The sequence below is a fragment of the Pelecanus crispus genome, chromosome 7 (genome assembly GCF_030463565.1).
Source record: "Pelecanus crispus isolate bPelCri1 chromosome 7, bPelCri1.pri, whole genome shotgun sequence".
Classification (NCBI taxonomy): domain Eukaryota; kingdom Metazoa; phylum Chordata; class Aves; order Pelecaniformes; family Pelecanidae; genus Pelecanus; species Pelecanus crispus.
In genome coordinates, this window is record NC_134649.1 from 43,905,076 (window position 1) to 43,932,568 (window position 27,493).

The following is a 27,493-nucleotide window of genomic DNA, read 5'->3' on the forward strand; positions in this document are numbered from 1 at the left end:
AATACAAGACTTCATAATCCATTAGCACTACAGATTGGTCCAGGGCTCTGGATTTACTGGTCACGTGTACCAAGGAACAAAAATATGAGTGTACAGCTAGATTAATCTCCAGACCTGTACAGCATCCCAACCCACCATGCATGCAGCACTCTCATTCAAATTCACATATGAATATTAGCATAATTCTCAAAAGCTACCGCTAATACCATCCCCACAGTACATGAAGCAAAAATTAAATGCTACCTGCTTTACAACTCAGAAAGTATGGAGACACACAATAACTAACTCCACTTCTCAGATTTTCCATTTGTTTCATAAATGGAACATAAGTACTGATGTTCTTATCAACAACCCATATCTCCCCCAGCTGTTTCTAAAAGGCAGGAATCACTTTCACTGCTCTTAATTTTAAATCAAAAGTCTTTAGCGAGTCCAAGCAATTTAGCTCACCATCAAGTTCAATAAACCAGAGAAAAGAATCAATGGAAAGCATTTCAAAATGTAACCTTGGTAACGCACAAAATGCTTCCACAGAACTTACGTTCATTTGCTTTATTTGCTGCTTTAGGAATTGGAATATAACACATAGGCAGAAGGACATTAGCATCACGACATCGCGTCTCCCAAGCCTAACATTGCATGTGCTCTCCTAGAAGACACTTTTCACAGTATGCTTTAAAAACCTGCAGCCTGGCAAGGTAGATGATTGAAAACTAATTATATTTCACGTTGACAAAAGGGAAAATGGAAGTGTTCAATAGAAAATAATAATCCATATTTATTCTTTATGTCCATGCGCAGCACTTCAAATGTAATTTGGTCCATGCTTTCCACTGATAAAATGAGAATAAACTCAATGGTGACACACAGCATCTGTCTGAAGAATCAACATTTGTCAGTATTACCACACAATTTTAACTGTGGTCCTACACAGTCCTCCTGCATGCAACACTTAGATTGAAAATGGCTATTACTCTACATACCATTATGTGATATTTGTTGGCAAATACCAATGTTTGAGTGGCAACGTCATTATTCAATATTTATATAAGTCTACCAGGATGAACAACCTCTGATTCATGTTGAGATAGAAAATTTCAAAATATTTTATTGCTCATCTCACTATGCTATAACTAAGACATTTACTAGTTCTTATCCCAGCCTGATCTGAAAGGCACACCATTACCCACACAGCTCATCAAAGTTCACGCAGAAAAACCTTTGCTTTAGAATAGTCTCCCCTGGCAGCTGGGGAATGCCAAACAGAGGTGCAATGAAATTGGATCATTCTCCACTCTTTGTACATCTTCCCAAATGCCAAGGACAATCTGATTTTGAGTAAAGATTCTGAACTTCGACAGACTACACTCTCTAAACTTCTCAGTTTTCCTCCTCGTCGTTTTCTGAGTGAAAAAGAGCATTTCTTTCTCAGCTTCACTACCTCTTGCTGCTTATCTCCTACTTGAATTGAGGATGACCTTCCAAAAGTGGCAGTTGCCTGCTACAATGGCACCCAGCCATAAAATGCTGTTCAATTTCACAAGTTAAATAAGCATCAGACATAAAGTTCTGCTAAGGAAATAAAAATAAAAGCAGATTTTTTTATTCATAGGTTTCAAACCCGTGAAGGAACATTCACCATAATGATATTAATGAAGACTAGTCTAAGGCAAGTACTCACTTCATGGCTGCTTTTGGGGGTTTTTTCTTCACAGTAAGCATCACAGGCATGCATCAAATCATCAACTGTTCCAAAAAGGTCATCAAAAAAGCAGAGTTCAAGGATGAACTGGTTTCCTTTTCAACTCTACCTAAACCCTATCTGCTGTCACACATGGAAGTCTGCCCAAGCTAGTCTCCTGTGGAGCCATGCACACCACCACATGAAGGCTGCCTCAAAAAAAAAAAAAAAAATTCTACTACATGTAATCCACCAGGTCAATGTTTTGTTACTTACAAGGCACAGCATGGCGATAAAGGTTATCTCGAATAGTCTGCTGTAGATCGTGATCCGGCGATCCTTTCTGAAACCTCTGGTTGAGATAGTGTCTCAGGTCTTTGTTCAGTCTGCTTCCTGCAAAGAAAAAACAGCCATTTATTTATTTCTAAATGCACACAATTAACATTTCCAATTCAGGCAAATGTTAGACTTCCATTCAGAGTCTCCTAAATTATGGCATGCTGACTTTATGAGCGGAGGCTCATCTTCCTCTACAAATGGCTAATTACCAAAAATAACTCGCTGTAAACAAGAGGTCTCTCTTGTCTCATAATGCATCTTTCTTCCTGTGGTGTTAAACAGATCATCATTCCCCTTTATCACTTATTTGTCTGAGCAAATGGAGAAAGACAGATGATGTGAAAAAGAAGAAAAATAATAAAGGTAGAGTATTGCTTTAGTAACTCACTGGAGCGTGAGCTGGGCAGACAGACAGAAGGCAAAGGCTGCTCCCATTAAGGGTACTAATACAGCTGAACACAGCACAAAACCAAACAAGTGCTATACTTTGCACTGGTGTGTACCCCAGCACGCAGCAGGAGTTAGGGAAGAATTGATTGAAGGAGTTAAGAGCACCCAAAGTCCTTAAAAACAACAGAATAATATCCGACACGTTTTACTTAAACCTATTTCTTTCCCCATTCAGTTTTGAACACTTTTAGAAGTGTGTGAGCATAAAGATAAATGAGTTGAAAACAAAACAAACAAACAAAAACAAAGAAAAAGAAACATAGCTGTTCATGAACATCACTAGCTGCTGAACACCAAATCCTTTCTTGTAGCAGAACATATGAACTGGAGCAACTTAATGAAGTCTTTTCCTAGAAATGAAATGTTTCCAGATCTGGAATAACACTGACATTAATTTGACTGAAGAGCAAAACCAACTCCACAAGAACATACAGAGAACAGGGATAGAAACTCTTCTGTTCTAAAAAGAAAAGGAAAAAAAAAACCCCATTGGGAAAGTGCCGAAGAAATGCAAGCAGGATGATCAAAGTCTGAAGCAGTTGCCATACAAAGATCGAGAGAGCAGGCAGGGATGCTGCAGTATGTTGTGGAGATCCATCTCCAATGTGCCCAGAGGGCAGGGGGGACTGCCTGCTCCCGGACTGCCTGCTCCCTGCCGCTCCCAACGCAAGGGCCAGGAGACACCAACAAAAGCGAACGGGAGCTTGGTTCAGAACCACGCAACAGTGGCAGTAGTTCTCACAGGCTGTGGCAGATCGCCTTGCTGGAGAGCACTGTGGGTGCAAGAAGCTTATGGAGGAGCTTCATGGGGAGACTGGAAAAGCACTTGGAAGATGGTCCCATTGGAGGCTGCAGAAGAGGGTGTAGGAAATCCCTTGAGCTGAAAATGGATTGCTGGTGGCTGGGAGATCTGGGAGAAGAAGCAGAGGAATATCAAATATCTTGCTCTTTTTCTTTCCTTTGCTAGGCATCTTATTTGTTGCCACAGCTGGAGCCAGAACGCTGGGCTACATGGACCTTGGGCTGAACCACTGCAGCTGTTTCTATGGTCTTTTATAATTTGCATTATGATTTTTTGAATTGTGAATATGTAATGCAGAGGGGTCATCTCGACACTTGTTGATGCTGAACGTAGCATCACAGTTGCGGTTTCCTGGCTGGAGCCTGCAGGAATCACTGCAGAACAAATCAAGAATTCTACTACTGCAACGGAGCGCAGTTGGACAGTGGGTCTGGGAGGCAGCAGCGGTACCAGACAAATGAGAAAAAGAGCGTAGACCATTAAATGACCATGGGCAGGAACAGCCTATCTGCCTAATGCAGTCCTGCAACATTTTAACTGCAATGTTAGTTTAAAAACAAAACTAAACACAAAAAACCCTAGTCTGAAATATTAAATCAAATTCTAAAATAATAAATAGATGATTTGTATTTAGGTTCTCCAGAAAGCCTTTTTTTTTTTTTTTTTTTTTTTTGGGAAAGATTAAATTTCTTATTGAAGAAAGGAAGGCTCAGGCAGCAGGCCCAGCTATTAAAAGAAGAAAAAAAATTAAAGACCAAGATGCTCATTACAGAAATGGCTCAAACAACAAAACTGAAATTAAGGCAGATAAAACTGGCTCATCACACTGCCCTGAGTTACCCCAGCAACACCCCTCACTCCAAGAGCAGATTATCAACCCATTTTTCTAACAAATGGTCTCCGGTTATTACACTATAAAAACGGTTTCCCACATAGGAGGTATTTGGAGGGCTTGGTAGACCTGTGGGCTACAGCTTTCCAATTTCAGAGCTGACCTTCCAAACTCCAGATGTTTGATTTCATACCACATCATTTTAGTCCAGAGGGAGACTGGGCACGAAAAAAGAGCATCTGCTGAAATAATAAAGCATTTCTTTATCTTTTAACTAAACAGTCCATATTTTTCTTTGTACAACAGATAGTAAGACAAGGTGGTTTCTCACAGCAAAAAGAACAAAAATGACAGACAGTTTGGACATAATGCAAGGGCTTATTCCAGTAAAGGAATTAATGCATTGAACTGCATATATCATATAACGTAGGCTTTCTCCTGAAATACTGTGTGATTCATGAGTCAATGATTTATGTCACAATAATGTCTAGGGGTGAAAAAGCTCTGCTGAGCTAGGGCTTGTTTGACCACAGAAAATATGCAATTTACTGATGATATCTGCTTTTAGCTTCCCTCTGTGCCCATTCCATCTAGCATCTCAGTCTATTACGGCCCCCGCTGGAAAGTTTGGTTATTTGGTTTATGCAGTAGCTGGGATTTCCCAGCTGAGTCACTGATGCACTAGCCAAGATGGCAGTTACAAAAATAGGGGCTATAGCAATACTTACATTCACATGATTGTCCCCTCAGGGAGCTCACAGTGATGCTCATTTCTATTACATTTATTTTAAATGGGGAGAAAAAAAAGAAAAGAGAAAAAATAAAAAAAAAAACCAAAACGCTTGCTAAGCCACATTTTTGTTGCTAAAGTCCAGAAAATTCTTGATGGAAATAAAGACTTCTTGAAGCCCTGACTATCTTGGCTCAGCAGCCGCTGAGACCACAGCTGTGGACAAAAGCAGGCTCACCCCATGCAACACACTCCAGAGCATGGAAGAAGAAAATGAGCTAACACAGAAACTAACACCAGGTAGAAAGCTGCCAAAAGGATCCACCCTGAAACATGTTGGATTCTTCATGATTTGAAATGTTTTGATGCACTCTGATTACCTTTTCCAAAAATCTCCTCAGACTTGAGAGGGCACATGTTTGATATTGGCATTATTTAGTGGATTCTAGTGCTAGATGCAAGTTTATAAACTCTGATAAATTCTTTTTGAGCCTGAAATGTATGCACCCGCAATTCCTGAGAATCTGAAAGATATGCCAGTGACATTCCAGCAACCTTCTGTGTGCAAATTGTAGGAGTAAAATTCATTCTGATCCCCAGGGGCACCCCTTGCTTGTGCACGCTCCTTCTGAAAATGAGTCTCACTCTGATGGCTTCTGTCCATACACCAACCACCACCAGGCTGGGCTGAAGGGCAGGTGCCCAGACGCACCTCATTTTATGCAGAAGTCCTTCCTTTGTAAAGTCTAGTTCCATGCATAAATTGTGCTCAAGAAAATACCTGGCTCCAGTTTCCTTAGAGATGAGCTGTGTTAACTAGAAGTATACTACTACCCTTCAAAATACTTCTCTGTTCTCAAGGAGATTGGATCTTACATTTACTCTTTTGAGATCCTTTATTTTCTTTTCTGCTAAAAGCATGTAAAGAGATCCTACAGTGATAACAGTAGAGGAACAAAAGATGCAAGCCAGAAACAGCAGTTTCCAAACGGGAGGATACAGGTCTCATGAGCCAGTGCTCAGCTCTTCCTTCCTGCTGGCCAGGATAAGCTGCAAATGCATTTTTTTGCGCACAGAAAAATCACCTTATTATTTCTGTAGTCAAAATTAAGCTGATATATCTAGCTTTAGAAAATCAGACATTAAAAAATGCAAAAAGAAATTCTTTCCTGCTTTATTCACCAAAATTCATATTTGAAAGTTTTAGAAGTAAAGCACGTTCAAAGATTGGGGTTTGTTGTTGCAGCAGTTTCCCTCCTTTTTTTTTTTTTCCTGCTGAACAAAACCAATGCCTTTCTTTATGTGAAGATACAGTCAGAGAACCAGCTGTCCACTGCTTCTCTCCCCATTGTACCACTCTAAATCTGAGATGTTTCCATCTTATTACCTGAATTTTTAATTTATCTTTGAATGAAACAAAGGGCAACTCACTGAATGGCTGGTTTTCTCAGTTATTCTTAATTATTATACTGCATTTTAGAGTACGTCAATTGTTCTCCCAAACCATTACATCATAACAACAATATTTTAGAAACAAAAACAAACCCCAAGGGGGAAAGAAAACATCTCTCATAGAAAAAAAAAAAAATAGTATTACTGACATACAGTTTTCTGAGAAACAAACTGTGCTTGTCAATTTTGTGGAGATAAATATGTAACCTCGATGGTTTTGTGTTTAATGAAAAATATTGACTGTCTAAATACACTTCTTTCAAACCCTCAATCCTCTGTCACATATTTGTCCTCTAACAGTTACCTAATATTGAAGTCACTAGAGAAACTATGCTTTGAATTATGTTCTGACGCTTATTGCTACAATTTCCAGTTTCTGCAGGGAAGAAAGCTGCATACCAGATCATCTAATGCTGTCTTTGCTGCATGAGAACATTCATCTCTTCAGAGCACTACCACCAGCGAGCAGCAGTGCAGACCTGGGGGGCTGCAAGCTTCTTGCCTTATTGACATACGAGCTTTCAATAAGGAAAGCAGACTGCGTAAATGACCAAGCAAATTCTGAATTTTTTCAAGAAAAAGCTGCGTGAACATCGCAGGGCTGACAGCACCTTCCTGCCAGCTGGTAGAGAGTCTATGCCAGAACTGTGCAATATGTATATTCTGAAGATATATTTTGAACTCATGTTCTATGCATTTGGAAACTATCGTTTTATAGTTTATGTTTATATTAATTACTGCAGCTGTTTTATCCTATTTATGTTTTGAGATGTTCATAGATAATCCTGATAAATAGCTATACTCTAACAGAGCCTATAGATGCTTGTGTGAAGATGGGTCAGGGTCAGGCGTGGGACACGGTGGTCTCTGACCTATATTACACTCCTACCAGCAGGTTTACACTAGCATATATTTTTGCTTTACCCTTCTTTGGGAAGGCTACCAATTGCTACATTCACAGTGACCGAGAGCATCTGAACTGGAAAAATCCGTTTTCCATTCCTGAATTGCAGCAGAATCCCCCTTCTCTTGTTGGGATCTCTGTTTAAAGGTGTCTTTAGCAGAGGGATTCTCTGTGGGCAGACAAAGACCATTTCATATCAACAGGGCCATGAAGCAATGAAAGGTTAAAGGCCTTGCTAAAGGGATAAAAGTGCAATAGAGTCATCTGGATTAAGACTCTCTCTCGCCACCCTGATGTCTGCGTCAAGAGGGAAAGGTTCAATTTTTTAAAAACACAAAGATTGCACATGCTGGATTTGCAGTATAAACCCCTGATTATAACATACTGTCTTTCATCTGAAGATCTCTATCTGAAGGTATTTAACAAACTTTAATAAGTTATCATGGTTGGCAGGGTTTTATTTCTGTGCTACAAAGTGCAGAACTGCAGATAAGGGGGGATAAAAAAAAAAAAACCAAACCGAACAAAACCCAAAAAAACTCCACTCATCTAGAGGCACGAGCAGAGAACCTGCAGCTCACATTTTCTTAAGCGGTAAGTGGACTTGCAATGTTAGCTGCCTGGCCTTAACCGGTGAGTGACTTCAGTCATGCTCCTTTCTCCAAGGCTGCTGCTCTATGCAGCAGACAGTACTCAACGCAAATTAGTCTATAATTAAAGCCAAAATAGTTCTCCTTAATCATGAAGTGCATTACCTTAAGCTAGTTTTAAACCCATCATCCCCCTTTAAAAAAAAAAGAAAAACCACAAAAAAACCCTAGGTTTTTTTAAAGAAATCTTAAAACATTAATAAAGTAACTAAAGACAACTTCTAAATCTTTTTTTAAATTTTTACTACAAAGAGGGTTGTAGACAGGGCTCCTGGGAAGCAGAAGCCATTTCTTAGATCTTTTCCATACAGCACTTGGCACAACAGTAGTGCCAGACCATCACCAGTGTGTCTTACTAATGCTTGCAATGGATTTTCTCAAGTCCTCGTGTAAAGGTAGCCCTGATACTCACATGTATATTTTGTTAATGTCTAGAGATATTCATATTCTATTTCAGGATCAATTAACATAATAATTTTCATGGCAAGGTCCAGTAGGCAGCAGCCCATCTTCAAAGACAAAATGAAGGCTGAGTGGATTTTTATCATTTAACAAGACTGCACTGGTAACCACATCATCATCAAATATTCCTAATCCCAGCAGTTGTTACACAAATGATAATAGTTTGTGCTATATCATTTCATTCTGTCCCATCCTTCTCTTCCAGCTGCTGTCCAAAAGTGATTATAAATAATGGGGCTATAAAAGCCATTCAATAATTAGAAGATTCATTGGCCATATGCCAGCAGTGACAAAAGAGAGTGATTTATGTAAGATGAGTCTGTCACATCTGCCAGATAACAGTTTCATTACGCCTGTGGCTTTAAGGTCACAGTTTAACACTGTTCCAACAGCCATTTGTCAAAGGGGTGCTGGGGAGAAGAGGTGAAATACATCATGGGTTTGTTTGCTTTCTTGTTTTAACTACTAAGTAAATAAGTAAATAAACTCCAGTACCTATGTTTGTTATTTCATGTCTCCTGTGAGGTCAAAGACACAAGGATATAGAGTAAGACAGAAAACATTCATCATGGTTGGCCGGAGTTCAAATAAGATCACAAAGCAAAACCATCCAGTTTAAAAGCCTTAAGTATTCATGTGGCTTCTTAAATTCAATATAATCTAAGCATGTTCTGTCTTCCAGCCACCCATGAAATGAAGGCACCTTGTTCACCCACAACATGTTGGTAAATTAATTGCTACTACATTTTCCTAACACAAGTAAACTTAAAAACCTTTTATGGCTCAGTGTGCTAAGAAGATATTTAAACATTGCCATGGGAGTTCAGCTTAACAATTAACATGGCTCAGCAGCCACCTGATTTGATTCCAATTCTGTTTTTTTTCTCTTTTTTCCTCTATTAAAAACAAACAAAAAACCACAAATGAACTTTTTTTGCTGGGTAAAAACCATTCCATAAAGTCCAGATGTTTGGATGTCCCCCATAAATGCTTCAATAGCCTTGTCTGTCATTGTCAACGATTGCTTCCATACCAGTTTGGAGAGTCTCTGTTGACAAAAACTACTGGTCTGAGGGTACAAACTGGATATTTGTTGGAAATGCTACATCCAGTCCCAATCAGTACATTACTTCAATTCGTACCAGCCTGCTATAGCCAGACTCCAGATAGATGAACTGCTCAGATCAGAGCCTAGACGTTTCCGTTATTCTAACAAACCCATACCACAACCAAAGCAAAATGACTGCCCATCCTTTACCTACCTTCTTGAAGTAAAACATAAAATACTTTCTAATTTTTATGCTTTAAAACCCTCTCAGAACAACAAAGCCACATCCGTGGCAAAATCCTTCCAGTGGAAGGAAATTGTGATAAGCTGGAGGGTTATGCTATAAAGAATTGCACAAAGTTACAGGATGAACTACCTACACAGCAATAAAACTCAACTTTGATGGAGCATGGTTAAGACTTCAGCAGCAGCCTAGCTGCTGAATCAGCAGAGAGCACTTCAGCGCAGCTAGTAATTCCTGTCTGGAGAATGAATAACACTTGTTACTTTATTACTAACAGAACTCCTTAAAATATTATTTTAGGTGTAAGTTGTGAATCTGAAGGAGACTTATTCACTCAAAACTTTCAGGTCGTGTTCAGAATCAGGAGCAGGCAAGAGCTTTCTTGGCACAGTACCTTTTGGTATCGCTCTCAATCTGCATGGGTGAATGAACCAGCACTGAAGTGGTAATTCAGCATTTGCTACTACAGAAATGCACTTAACAGATCATAAATCCCCAGTGAAACTATTCTACGAGCAACTAACCTAATCTACTGTATTCGCAGGGTGCTCCACCTTATTTTCTGTGCATTAATAGTGATTCATATTTCTAGTGTAAATTTAAACAAATAGTCTTTCAGCTGAGAAGTGCCAAAAAAACCCACAGAGCTCAAGCTTGGAGGTTGAAAAGCAAAAGTATTATTTATACACCAGGCCTGAAAATTTTGACTGCTTGTGACAAATACACTTCTGTTGCCCCTAGCTGAATTCAGATCAGCAAATGCAGCAGAAAGACCAGCCTTTCTCCCGCTTTGGCCTTTTCAAGCTTCTGCTGCCCTCAAGTTATCAGCCTTGAATTTCTTGAAGCTCCTGGAGAAGAAACTTTCCTTCACCCTCTGACATCCTGGCAGCCCAGGACAGCCTTGACCTGAGAGAGAGGGAGGCCACGGCATCGCAGGAAGGGGAGTGTGGTCTGTTGTGGACAGTGCCTGCAGGAAAGCTATCAATTATTAGCGTGTTTGACAGCAGCATGTCCTATAGGTCTGGCTAACACTGACAACGCTCTCAAAGAACAAGAACAAATGGAGAAAGTTAAGAGTCTCACAGCATCATTGCAGGCAAATACATCCTGAAGCTTTAAGCCGCTACAATATTAAAACACTTGACAATTCAAGCTCTCTTTTTGTGAGGATTCCAAGGAGAGCCTGGATAGGCACAGTTCAGTCATCCGAGAGCTACTGCATGAATGACAGTAGAAATCAGATCTTTCTACCTCAAGAAGAAACTATTTTATTATTTTCTTCCTCAAAACACCAAGGTTTGAGTTTTGTTTTTTTAAGAGCACTGTTTCACTAGAACTACAGTCCTGGATCCCTTCTGTGTCTGAGCAGGTCAAGCTGCCCGCAGGGTCGGTGGGTGACACAAACTGCTGGGGGTTGCTGAAGCTGTGTCCACACAAAGGAAAAACCTGACTCTGTTGACCTTTGGCACCGCTTTGCTGCAGGCTGCAGCAGGTTTCCATGCAGAGGGGTCCTACCTTAAAGTAAAGGCAGGAGGAAGAATATGAGGACATCTTCTGCTCCTCTCTTCTTAAAGCATTTGATATCTTTTGTGTCCTTATGGAGCCTATAGCATCATGACACTGAACAAAAGATTACATTTCTCCAGAGGAAGTGGCAACTGTACCTGCCCCAGGAAAGTCTAGAAGGAGGGAAAATCAAATACATGTGAGGCAAAAATATGGGTAACTGAAAGCATGCAGGTCAAGCAACAAGAACACAGGATGCATAGAAGACGGAAAAGAAAGCTCAGCAGTATTAACAATTCTTGGCCATAGGTACCTCTAAACACATTTGAACTGGTGAGGCACAGAGCTTCAGAAACATGGCTTTAGTGCATCCACGTGGGTGCTGGCAGATGTAGAGCCAGCCAGGGGCTTCTTGCCTACAGCATAGTTAATCATGAACCCAAGTAACTGAAAGCTAGAGATTAACCACTACTGCTCTGCTATTGACTCACAGTCATAGAATCATAGAATCGTTTAGGTTGGAAAAGACCTTTAAGATCATCAAGTCCAACCACTAACTGAACAACCAAGTCCACCACTAAACCAATTAAGGGTGGAGTAGGAATTTCACGTTTCCTGGCTTGGTAGTCGTCATCTTTTCTTCTCTCGTGCTATTTTCAAGAAATGCTGCAAGCTCTTGCCTCAGGTTTTTGTTTTCCTTTTTCAATTTGAAGAATTCACAAACACAATACAAGGAGGGAGCCCAGACTCTCAGGTGGTCTCTGGGAATGACAGCAGAGAGCAAGGTGAGCCAAGGTGAGAGAAGGGACCTGCTGCGATCACAAATGCAGAATATTTTCCTACTAAAATGAAAAATCTCCAGGATAAACTGTAATACTGATTAATAGCCACACACACTATAAGGTTTTCATAGGAAAGCTTGGGGAGGTAGGTGTGCAAAGAACAAAGCAACATCCTCTAGACTTGGGTTTCAATGAAATCTGGATTAGCATCACACTAAATACTTTAGACAGTTCTGTGGCCAGATCAGTGTTGAGCTAGAGGCTTAAGTTAACTGGCTGACAATCAAGCTGTAACATTAAAGTCACGTCCATAAATGCTTCCTCTTGGTGGTGACCTTAGACCAGCACCCAGAGCAAAGCTGCAGCTCTGCAAAACTTTACAGAAAGCCAGACCCAGAGGTGAACTTAGGGAAGCAGAGACATTCCTCCAAGGAAGGCATTTTGTCTTGCACACAAAGACACTGCTGTGTTGGGCTTTTTGCACTGTGTGTTCCAGCAAGGAAGAGCAATGAGGAGTACGAAGCAGTCATTAATGGCAAGAATCGTTGATGTTGCCACGTAGGCTTTTTTTGAAAAAAGGGAAAAAAAAAAAGAAAAAGTATGAAAGAAAAGAAAAAACCTCCTACACATCCAAAGTGAATGCAGAATGAAATCATTGTAAGAGAGCGGCATGGGATGCAGCCTCTTTCCATGAGCGGCTCTGAAAGACTCGGGCTGAGTGGCTCACGCCCCGTCTCCACTAAGCCTTTCCATCAATGAACACAGACTGGGCTACGTGAGCAACCCAATCTTCCGGTAATACTTCAGGAAAGCACAGTCTGCATGGGAGCCACATAACAGCATTTGTCACTGACACCTACTCTGTAAAACTGTTGCATGAAGCAACCTGGATAAGGCAGCGTTGTTTCTTTTCCTTTGCTCAGACTTAAAGCTGCCAGCGAGTCTTTCTTTTTCTTGGATGGGAGGCTTACGGGAGGCAGCAGAAGCGGGGCAGGGGGTGAAGAAAAAAGTCTAGATAGAAGAGTAAGAACAGGCAAATCACGATGAAAAGCACTTGCAGTCTTTCACTCAAAGGCAACGACCCGTTTCTGGAAATTAGATGCATATCTCTGTATGTCTCCTGAAAGGAGTTACCATATGTTCTAAAAGTAGGATGTAATATTTGAGCTGTAAAAGCCAAATCAGCTTGAGAAACAGACGGCATTACAATGCTTTAGCAGAACAAGCCCCACATAACAATATGCCAACAAACTCATTTTCTAGAATGGCACTAGGAAAATATTTGCAAAATCTGAAACCCATTCCCTAAATACAGCATGTGATTCTTCCAGAAAAATGGGGAAAAAGTGACATACATGCCCGTATTTGGGAATTCTGAGTAGCTACTCATATTCTTTGGGGTGTTTTTGCTTGCTCTTCTCTTTCATTTAAGCACAGGTGGTGGGTTTTGGTACTTTTTTTTTTTTTTTTTTTTTAAACATGACCTCAAACTCCTTCAGCAGTCAAGCTAAGTCCCTTTTCATCCTTGTTCTTCCTTGATTGCTGGAGGGACAAACTCCCATTGCCCAGCCAGGTCACCTCTGAATACTAATCACAGCTTTATTGTTTTTCGCTCTGCCCTCACTGGCTCCCAGGCATATGTCAATATTAACACCCTGATTTCCAGAGGTACTGAATACATAAAACCTAACGCTGAGAACGTGTGATGGTCAGGCCATAAACACACACGAAATGCAGACATTGTCAGAACACTAGAATTTTGATGCTGCTTTTTAAATTATTTTTTTCCTCACAAGTATCCCTATCAGACAGAAAATGTTGGCCTTCTTGGAAGAAAACAGCTAAAAACCATAACATGTCTGTTGGAAGCTCTGTCCAAAGCCCATGCCGACTGACAGCCCATCCTCCGGCATGGCTGGATGATGCACACTCAGATGCACCAGTGTCTCACCAAAGAAAAAGCAATGGTTTTTTCCTCTCTCTCCAATATATTCATTTACACAGAGGGCTGCAGGTTAATTTTCCAACCTGCTCTAGCAATTTGCCAGAAACAAGATCTGCCAAGAAAGAAAACCAGAAACAAGACTTGCTGTGGTCTCGCAGTAGCAAGTAAAGGTCCTCTTCCTACTACATTATTTTCAAAGAGCACACAACTAAGCTTAACCTGAGATGGACCTGCTTTTTTTGGTGTTTTGTTTTGGGTTTTTTAATATATAATTACACATTTGGGGACATATATCTCTTAGACACCAAGCCACTAACATACAGCACACAGACAACAACACTTTGTGATTTAGAAAGTCAGGCTCTCAAAGCTGAAAATAATTATGAGCTAAATCTGTTGGGGGGGAAAAAAGCCATTTAAACAGAAAAACGTGTATAACAGTTGGGAGCTGTTGATGCACACTTTGCAAGAGGCACAAGAAGCCGCAAAAATTGAGTAAGAAGGTCACACTGGTTAAAAAAACAACCTGCCTTATAGGGAAAGTGACTGCAGCTTTTTTTAATTTTATATTGTAGACAAAGGGAAAACAAGATCTAAGAAACTGGACTAGCTCTGGTTAATTATTCTAACTGTGAATATTTTTGGTTTATTTTTAGTCTATCATTGGAACAGTTTTCTGACGGTTGGAGGATATTCTTCATCCCTGGAAAATGTTACATCAAGATTGAATGTTTTTCTTGAAAAAATGTGTTCAAGTTTAAAGTGGAATTGATTCAAACTAGCTCTATAACGTCCTGAGCTATTACTCAGAAATCTAATTTAGAAAGACAGTGCTGAACAGGCAGGTAAAGGACCTGGAAGAATGGGAGATCCAACAGCAATTTAAAAGAGTTCAGAGCAAAATGATGCAATGAGCTGAATCTTTTCAATAGCTCAGTTGACCAAGAACCTATGCAAGTTCAGAAAACCTCACTGGTAAAAGGAAAGCGTTAATGTGCTGATTCTGTTGTAAAAGCAATTCAATACACAGCATTGTGGGCCTCCCTTTTGTGGAGGAAATGGAAAAGAAATTCTAAAATAAGATTTTCAAGCACTAACAGAATAAATGAGTTGGCTGGAGCAAGCAAGAACTATGGCAGGCCAGTTTGTTACGAGTTTTAATAAAGTACTACCATGTCTTATTTGCAAAAATCAAATTGTCAGCTAAAGTAAAGTGAACGAGGGCAACATTGCTGTTAGCTATTCCACACACAATCACTTAAAACAAAAATGCTCTTATACTTGGGACTGTCTCTTCCACGTAGAAAAACCCTTCTCTTCTGTAACTGCCACGTTAAAGGCCGGTCAATGACAGCAGCTAAAATATTGAAAAAACTCACATTCAAAACCAAAAACCAAATGAACCTGAATAGCTTTGGTCTCCAACATAAATTTAGTACCTCATATAAAGCAAGTCTGGCAATAAAAAAAAAAAAAAGTACATGAAAAAGCTTACTAGGTTCTGTAACAAACTTTTTCTTAATGTGTTTAGGAGTGCCTGTATCATGTTTCTGTCACCCTGACTTTTCCCCCTAACAAATACGAATATTACAGATGGTAAAAGCCACATTTTCTCAAACAGGAAATAAATGTTTATATGTAACATACAGCAAAATATATATTTCCAGAGACAATAGCTACAAGATTGAAATTTATTAGTGCAGGGCAAGAATTTCTAATGGAAAACACATTTTGGGGGATAAGAATTTTAATTACAAAGAAACAGCATACAAATGGGTCCTTTAGATGTAAAGCAGAACAGTTCTGCAACAGAATCAAAAGGACATGGTTTCTTTTGGTGAAAAATAGAATATTGGAATAAAGAGAGGAGAGCTCAACTCGAGTGTACGGTGGGTTACACATTTTCCATGGAATGCTTTTGATCACAAAATGGCATTTGTCAAAATGAAGACATTCCGCAGGAACGTGACATTTTTGCAGAAATCAGACGTAGCTCTGATGGCGCCTTTTCAGATTGCGCCTTAGCTTGCCAAGCTACCCTGATCCTGGCCACCAGTTCATAAGTTTCCAAGCTCGGTCCAGTCAAACCCTTCTGCCCGCACACCTCATATCTCTCTCCTCCTTACAATCCTTAGAAAACATATACTGCAGCAATAAAAATTAGCACGCTAATCCAAAAGCGGTAGCTTATGAAAGGCTGCCAATACCAAGGTTAGATCTTCACATCGCAAACAAAAAGGGAGTGAAAGCACCAGTTCAGTTCTGAAAACACCAAAAATTGGCACTTCCAGAATGAAGTTTCACGGATTCTGGTTTGGTAGAAAAGGCAATACAGGCTTTTTGGCTGCTCAGTTAGGCCCAAGTGAGGCTTTCGTTGTATGAGCACATCCACTTAGCTGCAGGCATCTCACACAAAAAACAATTAACTGGAAAATACAAGAACCAAAGCGGTCAAAATAACAGTTTCCCAGAATTCAAAGTGGAAAGAAACACTGGTTTCATTCCCATTACGTTACTGTTTCCAGCAGCAGTCTTGGTGGCTTTCTCGTGTATCCACAATGAATGGCTTTTGTGAAAGATTAACAGGAAAAGCAGAGATGAAATGTTTAATCAGGCTTTGCCCCTGGCTTTGGCTTCATGCGATTTTTCCTGTTTTGCAGGATGCAAGCAGACCTGACCATGCTTTATGCCCATTTTTGCCCGGTAAGTGTCGGCTCTCCAGACACACATGATTCTAACCAATTTGCAATTCTGCCAGGAAATCTGCATGCTCAAGCATCAGCTTTACTGTCATTGCCATTAAAACCAATAGGCGCTTTATTTTTTAAATTATTTTGATAAGCGTTCTGATGACCCAGCTGAAGACAACAAGACATGCAATAGAAAGTAATAAAAATCAGCATTAAGTGTCTAAATAGTAATTCTTCTCCTTAACTTTTTATTCTTATGATTTTGGAGAGCTCTCCTTGTACTTTCTCAGTTGGTTTGCTAACAAACATTTTTCAGCCCCACTTAATCAAATGCATTTGGATGGAGGTGTCTCACACTGATTCTGAAATGGAAAGCTCTAATCAGCTTAGCCTCAAATTCATTTTATGCTTCTCTCGCTTTTGGGAATGCACAGTCAAAGCTTTAAAAGTCCTACGAAGTTGAAAGACTTCTTCAGCAACGCAGGTACACTGGAGTGCCTTGTGCTCCATCTACTACTGGAGGGGAAAAACATTCTGGAGAGGTCTAAAATGATCTATCAAGAGATGAGATGAAGCACAGTATTGGCCTTGTATTTCTGCTGAGCGAATGTCACAGCGTTTTCTGCTCCTATGTTACTTTCGAAAGCTCTACCTCCAGTCATTAAGTCATCGGGAGTTTTTCTTCTGACTTAAAAGGACTTTGGGTCAGGACCTCCCAGCTTGGCAAGAAAAGGTGTCAGACAAATAGCATGCAAAAGCAACAGGTATTTATCAAAGGAGCAATCCAGAATAATGCACTGTTCCCACTTGAACGCAGTCCCACTTTTAGAGTCTGAATCAGGGTAGATGAACAAAGGAGGAACTTTGGAAGACAGGGGTTTTTCTGAATTACATCAGTGTTGAGCATAATGCACAACGGGCAACCAGGAACCACAGATGAACAGTTCATACATGGAACCGAAACCCCAAGTCTCCTCCAGACAGGAGCTGCACTACCGTCCACAGCTCTGTGCCAGTCACACTCCCCTGCTAACAAGCCCCATGGTGAGGCCCTCAGTTTCCTAGAAACAACCTCTGCTTCTGTTTCTGAGGGAGTCCAGCCAGGCTGGCCTGGTAAACCTACCATCTTTGAAGTGTTTTTGCACACTTCTGTCCTGGCAGTTTTAAAATTAGATGCCTAAATATTGGTCTAGTTTTACATTTCTTTGGTTTTGGTCTTTCCTTCAAGGCGCAGCCTGTTTGATAGTTAAGCTTTTAAAGGAAGCTTAGCAGACTGTCCCTTTTGTGACACGATGCTCCCCTGTTGCTGCCTTTCCACCTCTGCCCAGACCCAGAAGTTTCATTCAAACCAGGTACATCCAAAGTTGCTATACAAGCACCATGCGCGCACAAGCCTACACCGCCAGCACATAAATGGCGGATGCGTCTACACAGGCTGACAATTGATTTACTCATCATTTGCAACCCCTTCCAAAGGAACTAGACTTCCTAGCAATCAATGAGAAAATAACCTTGTTAGCAAATAAGCCGAGGTTCTGTTAAATTAATCAGTTCTTTTTCATCCAAACAGTACAGATAATGAAAGAGATGATGACATTTTACATGACCTATAAAGAGTAGAGTTTCTATTTTAGGCTCTCCTTCGTAAGGGTGCCAGGATGATTATGTTTTGTTTACTGGACAGAATAATCTCTTATTTGTTAAGGCTTGAATGCAATTTTATACAGTACAAAATTTTATCTTCTATTGTCTTAATTATCATCTGGAGGGTTGAAACATGAGACGATGGCACAGAAGAAAATGAATATTAATGTGTTCTATCTGCAATTTAAAGAGAAAGGACTTGGAGCTTTCTTTTGCTCATGTGCTTAACACGCTGCCTCAGACTACTGAATTACATCCCATTTAGCTGTTATTGTTTCTCCAAGTAGCATGAAGACAACAGACATCAACCTTTTGCAGACTCCCTACATTTCCAGTGTTCAAATACGCAACCTTTTCCTCTAATTTCCTTTTACGTCATTTGCTAAAAAGTTTTCAAATGTTTCCTGCTTAGAATGGCGTGCAAAGCTACATCACTGTTTTTAAAGCTCTTTATAAGACACCTTTATCACCTAGAGCATGTTCTCACGTCAGTGCGAAGGCATGGGAGGTGGGAGCCTGCCTTTTCTCTCATTTAACTCATCTGCATCCTAATAGCTACTGAATTCACTGTCTAGAAGAAAAAGGTGCATGTATCCCAGGAGGAGGTGGGGAAAAAGAGAAAGTCTCCAACAGTGAACAGTGCACAGTGACATTAGTGTTTTTTCTACCTGCCTAGGGAAAATCAAAGGGAGCTTAGTGTGCTGATTTTTAATTAAAACCAACATAATGCATGGCCTGACCAGTTCAGAGTGATTTCAAAAGTATCAATAGGGATTGAAAAAAGACAGCACTTACATGTTAATGCTACATGGTTTAATTCTTTTGCAGTTTCATCCTGCTATATCAATGCTGACCTTTCCAGGTCTGAAAAAGGGAAGAACTGAAAGGTTTATTCTCCCCTCTTTTTGAAGAGGAGGAACTGGGTTTTGTTTCTGGGGCTTTTTCAGCTCCATACACAGTGTAGAAAATTAAAATAATTAACAAAAATCGAGAGAGGGAAATATCAATTAGTTGAAGGTTGATTTCTATTTTGAACCAATACGACAGTCAAGCTATACTGACAAAAAAAAAAAAAAATCTGTATTTCAGAGAGAGAAATTTAAATTGCCTGAAAACATAGAAACAAAGCATTTGCATGGCTTATCAAGATAATTCCTTTTTAATTTGGTTTTAATGCAAAAGGAAAAATAGCCACATTAAAGCATATGTGCCTCTATGGCATCCTGCACCCATTGAAAAAGTGAAGCAAATGCCTCAGGTTTGACTTGGCTCTCATGGACTCCACGGGTAATTGCAAACAGCAATGACAATATAAAAGATCCTTTTCCCCTTATGCTGCTCCATGTCATGACTATTTTAAGGACAAGCTTGTGTGCATCTAAGCAGCAACTGCATCACAGGTTTTTCTCTTTGGGGTTCTTTTTGTTTGTTTTTACTACTCTGCAAAATCCCCAAAACACATAATACTGCTTTAGCAGCTCCAAATTCAATCAAGTGGATTAACTTTATGCCCACCTAAGCAGTGTTCAGAATATGAAAGCATTCATCATCAAGGTGTTTGAGTTGCAAGCCTAGATTCGCTGAAGGACAAGACAAAATGAAGACAGCACTGTACCCACATTGTGTCACCATTAGGATAATCCACCTGGGCCAGGAACACTTGCTGTCTGAAAGCTTGTGCATCCCCTAAAGCAAAGGGGCCACAGCTTCATCTGACCGACAGCCTACTCTCCAATATATTTACTGTGTAGAATTACAGAGATTAAAAAGGCAAATGGGTTTTAAAGGTATTAAAAGTTTGAGGAAACCACTCCAATAAACCACAGAAGAGTGTGAATTAGGCGCTAATCATCACCACCACTCCACTCAAACCCAACAGGAGGCAAGTGGATGGGATCTGAGGCTCCTCACAGCTCCAGTTTGGGGGGACAGGGGGGAGGGTTGATTGGGGTTTGCAATGGTCTGTACAAGAACCAGGCACCCCCATGACACCAGCACTTCACCTGGGGGGAGCAGAGCCCTGAGCCTTTCCTTTCATGGCCAGCAGCTCCTCTGGAAAACTCCATGCTGTCCTGCCCATCTCACACAAGCTTAAAACTCCAGGCCACCATCAGCTGTGCAAGAGCTCATATACAAAAGACCTCCTACTATATCTCCAAAGTGCTCAAACACGCAACAGCATGTGCAGAAGCATGAATATCTCCTGCTTATTGGATGACACAGGACATGCACACCTGAGCCCCTAAAAATAATGATTAATACCTGTATACGTGCAATGCCATTTGCTATAATCAAAGAAAAAAGCCACTCAAAAACATCCACCTAAAATTAAAAAAAAAAAAAAAAAAAAAAGACAAAAAAGAATGGAATTAACAGCCAAACAAAATACAATTGAGAATGCAGTTAAGCTGACTGAGGTAAAGTGAGAGCAAAACATATCTGTAAAATGATCAAATCATTTCTGTCTAGCAGATTAGTATCTACCGAACAGAAGGACCGAAGAACACAAACACTCCAGTGTGATAGCTATAAATCAGAGTTTAATGAAATGATAAGCTATTTATGCAAAGCATTCATGGCTATGACAATTCATTTGCACACAGTGAAAATCGAGTAGAAATTTGTCAAAATGCAAATACAATAGTGACCTATTGACACAGGGTGAAAATGCAAAAGGGAGAATCAAGTTCAGGACACAAGGGCTACAATCACTGCAGTGTTCTTACAACAACATTTCTCTCTTTGCATTGTGATTTTCCATCAAAAGGTAGATCTAAGGAACTCATTAGCACGAAGAAAAATGAATCAGACATTATTGAAAAGGAAGTGAGAAATATGCATCTTATAATTTGAATTAAGATTTCCTGCCGGAGAATGCCCTTATCTTTCCAGGCAAAGTAGCAAAGAGGTTTTGCAGGAGAATTTAATTGAGAAATACAGCACACAAAAGGACTGCTTGTATGCACACCTCAGTGGAAGATACAGAGTAGAAATAAGTCCTCTGGACAAAAATGAGTATTGCACATTAAACAATGTTGCCAAGTGTCATTGCTTATCTGTGAAACATCATGTTTAAATCTGTTTCGAAGGAAAGTCCCATTGCTTCCCCAATTAAAAAAGCAGTTACTTTTAAGTTACTATAGTTATGATACACTAAACATAAATACCTCCATACCAAAGCAAAACAAAGTACTTGTATTTCGTTTTGAAAATCACTGATCTGGTTAAGACATTGGTATTTTGACCACCAGGTTTAATTTTGAAAGGATTTGAGCAGCTTTACTGTCCAGCAGCCATGAATAATTCTGTGCTTGAATACTTTTTATAGAAGTACATGAAGCAGAGCACCACTGCAACACACAAAGCACAGGCCATTACCCTCACTAGCTTTATTACATGGGCAAATTAAACAAAGCTAAACAAACTACGCTTCTCTCAACCCATCTGACTTTTTTTTTTTTTGCTATATATGTATATATACACACACACAAAATTTTTTTCTGAAACATTTCAGTTCCCATAAGCAACACAACAAATTGTTTTGATCTTCTTATGAACAGAAGACAAATGGATTAGGTATTCTCTCTGTGCTCAACAGCATACATGCAATAGAAGCTTTTGAACACTTCTCCATTCCTTCAACAACCTGTTTCAATAAGAATTCACCTTTTACTTCAGCCTGATTGCTTTAAGAAAAATCTGTTCAATACTGCAAGCAATACAGCTCATACAACAGAAAGAATTGCTAATATCAGGAGACAGTTGACTTGGACGATAACAAAGAACTAACTCGGGACTGTTAGATGCACACATACACAAAACTATTAACTCATTTATTTAGGATCATGTTTTGTTCCCTCATTAAAGAACATAAAACGGGCACGAGGACTACAGGTGTTCAAGGGGAAGCCAGAAAAAGATACCTGACAGGTTTCAGTTCAGTTCTTCTATCAGCTATTCCAGGAACTTATTAATGTCAAAGGAGTTACGCCTGCATAAGCTAGAGGAGAATGAGAGCAACAGTGTAAGCTGCCTGCATGAAAGACAGCAGCCTGCTGTGGTTGTCAGTGCAAGGAAATTGTACATCTCTGGATGGTGTCTTCTACAACTTTTTCCTCGTAATTCCTCACAATGGATTTTCTCCTCTTTTGCATTTTACAGCTTAAAACTCTGTAAAGCTTGCCAGCTCCACCTTGGTTTTTCCTTCCTGGTAAGTCATTAGAAACGACTGAAATAGTTCTGAGCAAATGAACTCACCGCCATCCCTTCAGCTCCCATTAAATGCCATTCCGAGTATTATGTGCCCTGAAAATGAAAATCGTACCCAACGCCTTCCTCTTCCAAGTCCTTCAGCTAATCAAAGCAGCAGCTTGATATTAAGCAAATTCCTGATTTCACAATGGATTCTCAATTAAATATCACAGGAAACATTTTTGCAGTTATACTTCAAATATGTTATGTGTCACAATGTTGTGGGGGAACTGAAAAGAGAAAAGATGAAAACAGCATGGCTTGTCATCACTTCCATAATTTCATTGAGAAAATATTTCAGAAATATAAAACTGAATGGATGGGGTTTCAGGAAGACAAGGTTCTTTTTATTCAGTATCTACAGTTCAGACAGAGCAGAGTGGCAAGAAACACTAATGGAGAAACTCCTTAACTACATGAGGTCCTTCAGTGGTTCAAGTTTGCCCTTTAGCCCACTGCTTTTTAGAAAGCTCCAGACTATCAAGTGAGTGATAGCTATTCTTATGGACTCTTCGGGGACCACAAAGTCTCCTTTTACTGGTATGCTTCAAATGTCATGTTCCTCTTGCTAATGCATGATTAAATGGTCCACAACTCAGGAAAAAAAATAATTAGTTCTTGCTGTTAAGTACCCAGTGACCACAGAAGCAAATGACAGAAGATGTGAGAGAGAGACAAGTACATGATGATGGGAAACAGACAATCTTTAAACGGAAAGGATACTTTTTTCCTTTTTTTTCTCTTTTCTTCTTTTTTTTGTCTAAAAGAGACTTTTTCAAATACCCCAAATTAAGTTATCCCACTTTTCAACTTACTGTGCCTTTCTTTTCTTTACCAAACCCTCCTGTCTGCTCAGATGACAAGTTAAATGAACTTGACAAGTTAAATGACCTTCCAACATCATTCATGCACCCTAAGCCTCCTATGATACCAGCAGCAATATCCACAATAAAAATATACAGATATATGTGTGCTACATGCACACAGTCACACCCTTTTCTTCTAATTGAGAACACAAACTTATTTTGGGGACAGGTTTGTATTTGTTCTAACTTCTCCAAAACATAAGATGACCTTTCAGGAATAGCAAGGATATTGAGAAACCCAAATAACCACTGCCGTGCATCCTCATGTGACTTAGCTGAAACAGTTTAATTGTTCCATTACAGGCCAGTACCAGACCCGATAGCCTGTTTGCTTTGCTGTACAGAACCTAAAATAACCACAAAGAAGAGCAAATGTCAAGAGTTGCTGTTATTACCATATGTAAAGTGCAGAACAAAATTATTTCCCATCAGTTCTGCTATGAAGAGAGCACGATTCTAGGATTATAGCTTTCATGCTGAATGGCATCACTGAAATTAAAGGCACTTCAAAGTAGAACCATCCAATAACACAATGAAGAGAAAGCAAAAAAGTCTGCTGTAGCAACGCAAAACAGCAGACCATACAAACTGGCTGAGGCACAAAAGGATAATGTGCTCCAGTCTTAACGTTGGAGAAGGTGGTTAAAATGGCTGAAAAGGTTATATCCTCCTCATTGTAACTTATTCAAGATCTGAAAACATCTTGAGTTCCTTGTTAGCTGCAGTAAAAATGCCGCTAATAAAAGGACACAGAAAATTACTAACATGAGTTTGAAACTTTTTTCGCATTGTAGGATTCAAGTCACATCTGTCATTTCATTGATCCAAAAAACCCCCATAACACCACTATGCTCAGCTCTCATATTTTTAATATATATGCATGCATATCTTAACATATACTGTGATTACAACCTGTTATGCAGTCATATCTGTAATGTACATTGTGGACATTAATGCAACGTATTCTTCTATGTAGGGCAGGGAGGCACTCATCAGTTTATAGATGAAAAATTTTGATTCAGAAGGACATGTGGAACACATGCAGACAGAAGAGGAGGAGGAGAAGACAGCCCACTCGAGGCCACTTGATTGCCTGACCCAAGCGCTCTCACCACTCTTGGCCTTGGAAGAGACATTGGAGAGAGCAGCAGGGCTACCAGCGGTCATAGAGAGCGCTCAGTTAGGAACTGCTGGGGGGACAGATCAGTTCTAAAACATTTTGTGAACACATTCTTCCGTTTAGATTCCATCCTCTCGGTGTGGTTTTATCACACAGCACTGTAACAATTCATTATGCTATAAATTATTTCAAGACCAAAGACTAGGACTGTGCATTGAAATGCACAGGGCAACCATGAAAATCTCAAAATCTGTCAACAAATGGAGCTCATTTGGAAGAAACTGAATACAAAGGGCAGCTATGAAACCACACAGTGTAGAACAGCAGGGAATTGGTGCTACGGCATGAACTTGAAAGTAACTGTCAATTTAGCATTTCTCATGATTGAAAGCCATACCAACCCAGGGGTCTCGAGGCCAAACAGAGCTGTCTGCTTGGAATGGGAATCCAACCCAACCACATTGTTATCAGGTTCAGTCTGCAGTTAACTGGGAAAATGTTCAGAGAGGCACCGGCACACTATGTCTGGTAAGGGAAGGGAATGAATTAAGGTACAGATTACGTCTTCTCTTTTTCACACAACCCCAGGTTTTGCTTGGCTAGATAGCTAAGTAAAAGAAACCAGTGGCAAAGTTGAAAACTAGAAAATTCATCTTTCTAAGTGAAGCATACTAAAATACTCCCACCACAGGCATTAAAATTGTCATTTTTCCCCTCTACATGACTGGGAAGGAATCACTCTCCATCTGCCTCTACAATTAAGGGGGGATGATGGCACCACCCAGAAAATACAGCCAGAGACGTTCATTGCTGTTGTAAACTTAGTATTTCTGCCCATTTATCTTTCTTACCACACAGGTGTGAAGTTCTAGGCGGTTCAGCTGCCTGCCTTCGTCACCCAAAAACTTGTAAGAGTTACCAAGAATCTGTATTTAATACACTAGCATTGCTATACTGCTGTTAACCTAATTGATTGTGTAACCCTACGTTATCTGAACATAAACTATCAGAAACGCATGGCATTTTTAAAGAAAAGCCATCCATCCCCTCTCCTTTGCTAGAACAAATTTGGCCACTTCTCAAAGTAACAACAGTCCAAGACAGATCCGAACTCTTTGAAGATATTGATTCATAGCCTCAAGGACTTTTTTACTTGTAACAACCTTCAATAAAACTTGCACCAATTCTTTTTTCCTGTAATGCAAACTGTCAAACTTCTGGATTGCAAATGCTCAGTTTCCCACTTTTCATTCACTTTATTGTAGGCAAGGGGCTTTGTCCTACTGAAGCATGGCTGGGAACGCTCTGGTTGTCATTCTAATTCACTACTAGTTGCAGGAGGAGAACCACTGTTTTTCCAAAACAAAAGGTAAAAAATACTTTCTAGTTCCTGCGTAAGCAGGTTAAAGTTAGACTATAAAAGTTTTACTGCAATGCCATCCATTTACACTAGCAAAAGTACCACAGATTTGAATCTAGGCTGCCGTTACACGTGCACTGACATTCTATTTAATATTCTTTTCATGGCACTTCTAAGTACATTTGATCTCTTTGATAGCTTCTTAGCAATAGTTTTTCATTAGAGTCATTATCTAAAAATCTTTTAATTTTTGTTTTAATACACGTAAACTTATTGTGAAGACTACTTAAATACTGCTAAGCCGCTTGGAATAAGGAACTCAAATGTACTAATCTCCACAAATTCTACCTTCTGAATACAACTTTTTGAATTGCAGATTGGGTGAAATAAAGATGACTAGGAGCACACAGGTATTCTTGGTCACTAACGGAAAGCTACTTTTCCTCTTCCCTCTTAAAGATTTCACCTTAAACAATCCAGTAGGGATATTCAGTCTGCATTTAATAATTAGGGTTTGTTTAGATGTTCATTTCACAAATGAATCACAGGCTGTGAATGAATAGAATAATCTTCAAAGCTGAATTTACTGGCAAGTGTTTTATTTAACAGTGACTTTTCTGGATCTCAAATCCAGATTTTTCATCACATACCTGTCACGTGATGAAAATTTGTAAAGAAGCAAATCACAGTATACCCCAGAAAATGCAAAGGCTTTAATGTGACAGATGCATTATCCAGAAGATCTACTTCTGAAAGATTTGCTCTTCTGCAACCTGGAAGAAGGTGAAAAAACTAAGTTCCTGGGAAACCAAAATTAGAGTCATATTCAAGTCCTTGGACTAACTATGGTACAACTCATTTCAAATTGTTTCCACTTAGTGTCACCCTTGGGTTTTCCTATGAGACACAACACTTTTTGGTATTTGGTACCAATTGCCAATTCAAATTAAACCGTAACAACAAAGTCTGGGAGACCTTGCCTAGGAAGAATTAGAAAAAAACTATTACTTGATACACTTGAAAAACAAATAATACTCCACTGCCTTGGAGAAGCCCAGGATGGGAAGAGCAGAGCTGTCATCTGCTAGAACAGAGATAAATTAACACGGCTCTGTCAGAGAGCCCAATATAGGACATTGTATTATGTATGGTCTCAGGATGTCTTAATAGCTTCTTGCTCTCCTAGAAGCTTATAGCTCAGCCCAAATTCCACACACATAATTCTTCATCCTACATAACGAGGTGATTGTTGCATCCCTGACAAATGCAGAATAAAAAAATTCAGGCTTTGGTTATGAAATATGCTAACCAAGAATCAAAAATGATTAAACCCAAGCAACATGAGAGAACTGATTTACTTTGCATTCATGATATGTTAAGTCATTTACATAGCAAGTGCAGAAACATCTCTAACAACTATGCTAACATCTTGCCTTAAAAATCTCCAAACCTGTCCTTGGTGTCCCTACCCAGATGCTCTCGTGTGAAAAGAATCGAGGCTGGAGTCTAAGTACTGGTAGAGTGCAAAAGGTAAAGTGCAGGAGGGAGAAAATAAGACCAGACGTCACACAACATCAGTAGCTCAGCTGACAAAGAACATTGCTGTTGCATAGTGATCTACGGGTAGTATCTGTTTACTAAATAAACTCAAGACTTAAAGAAATAACTGTCGATTTAATGATTTTCAATGTTGTGAAGAGCTAGAGCTTAATGTTAGAGGATCCTTGCATCTGAC

At 39.7% G+C, this 27,493-nt stretch overlaps 1 protein-coding gene across 1 annotated transcript in view; it reads right to left on the minus strand.

Annotated features, from left to right (window-relative positions):
- The window catches only part of MAGI1 (membrane associated guanylate kinase, WW and PDZ domain containing 1), a 360,601-nt gene that overhangs the window by 172,263 nt on the left and 160,845 nt on the right, over window positions 1–27,493 (minus strand). The window contains exon 2 of the mRNA XM_075713622.1: window positions 1,958–2,074. Coding sequence (XP_075569737.1) covers window positions 1,958–2,074 — 117 coding nt within the window. The remainder of the gene's footprint in view (window positions 1–1,957; window positions 2,075–27,493) is intronic.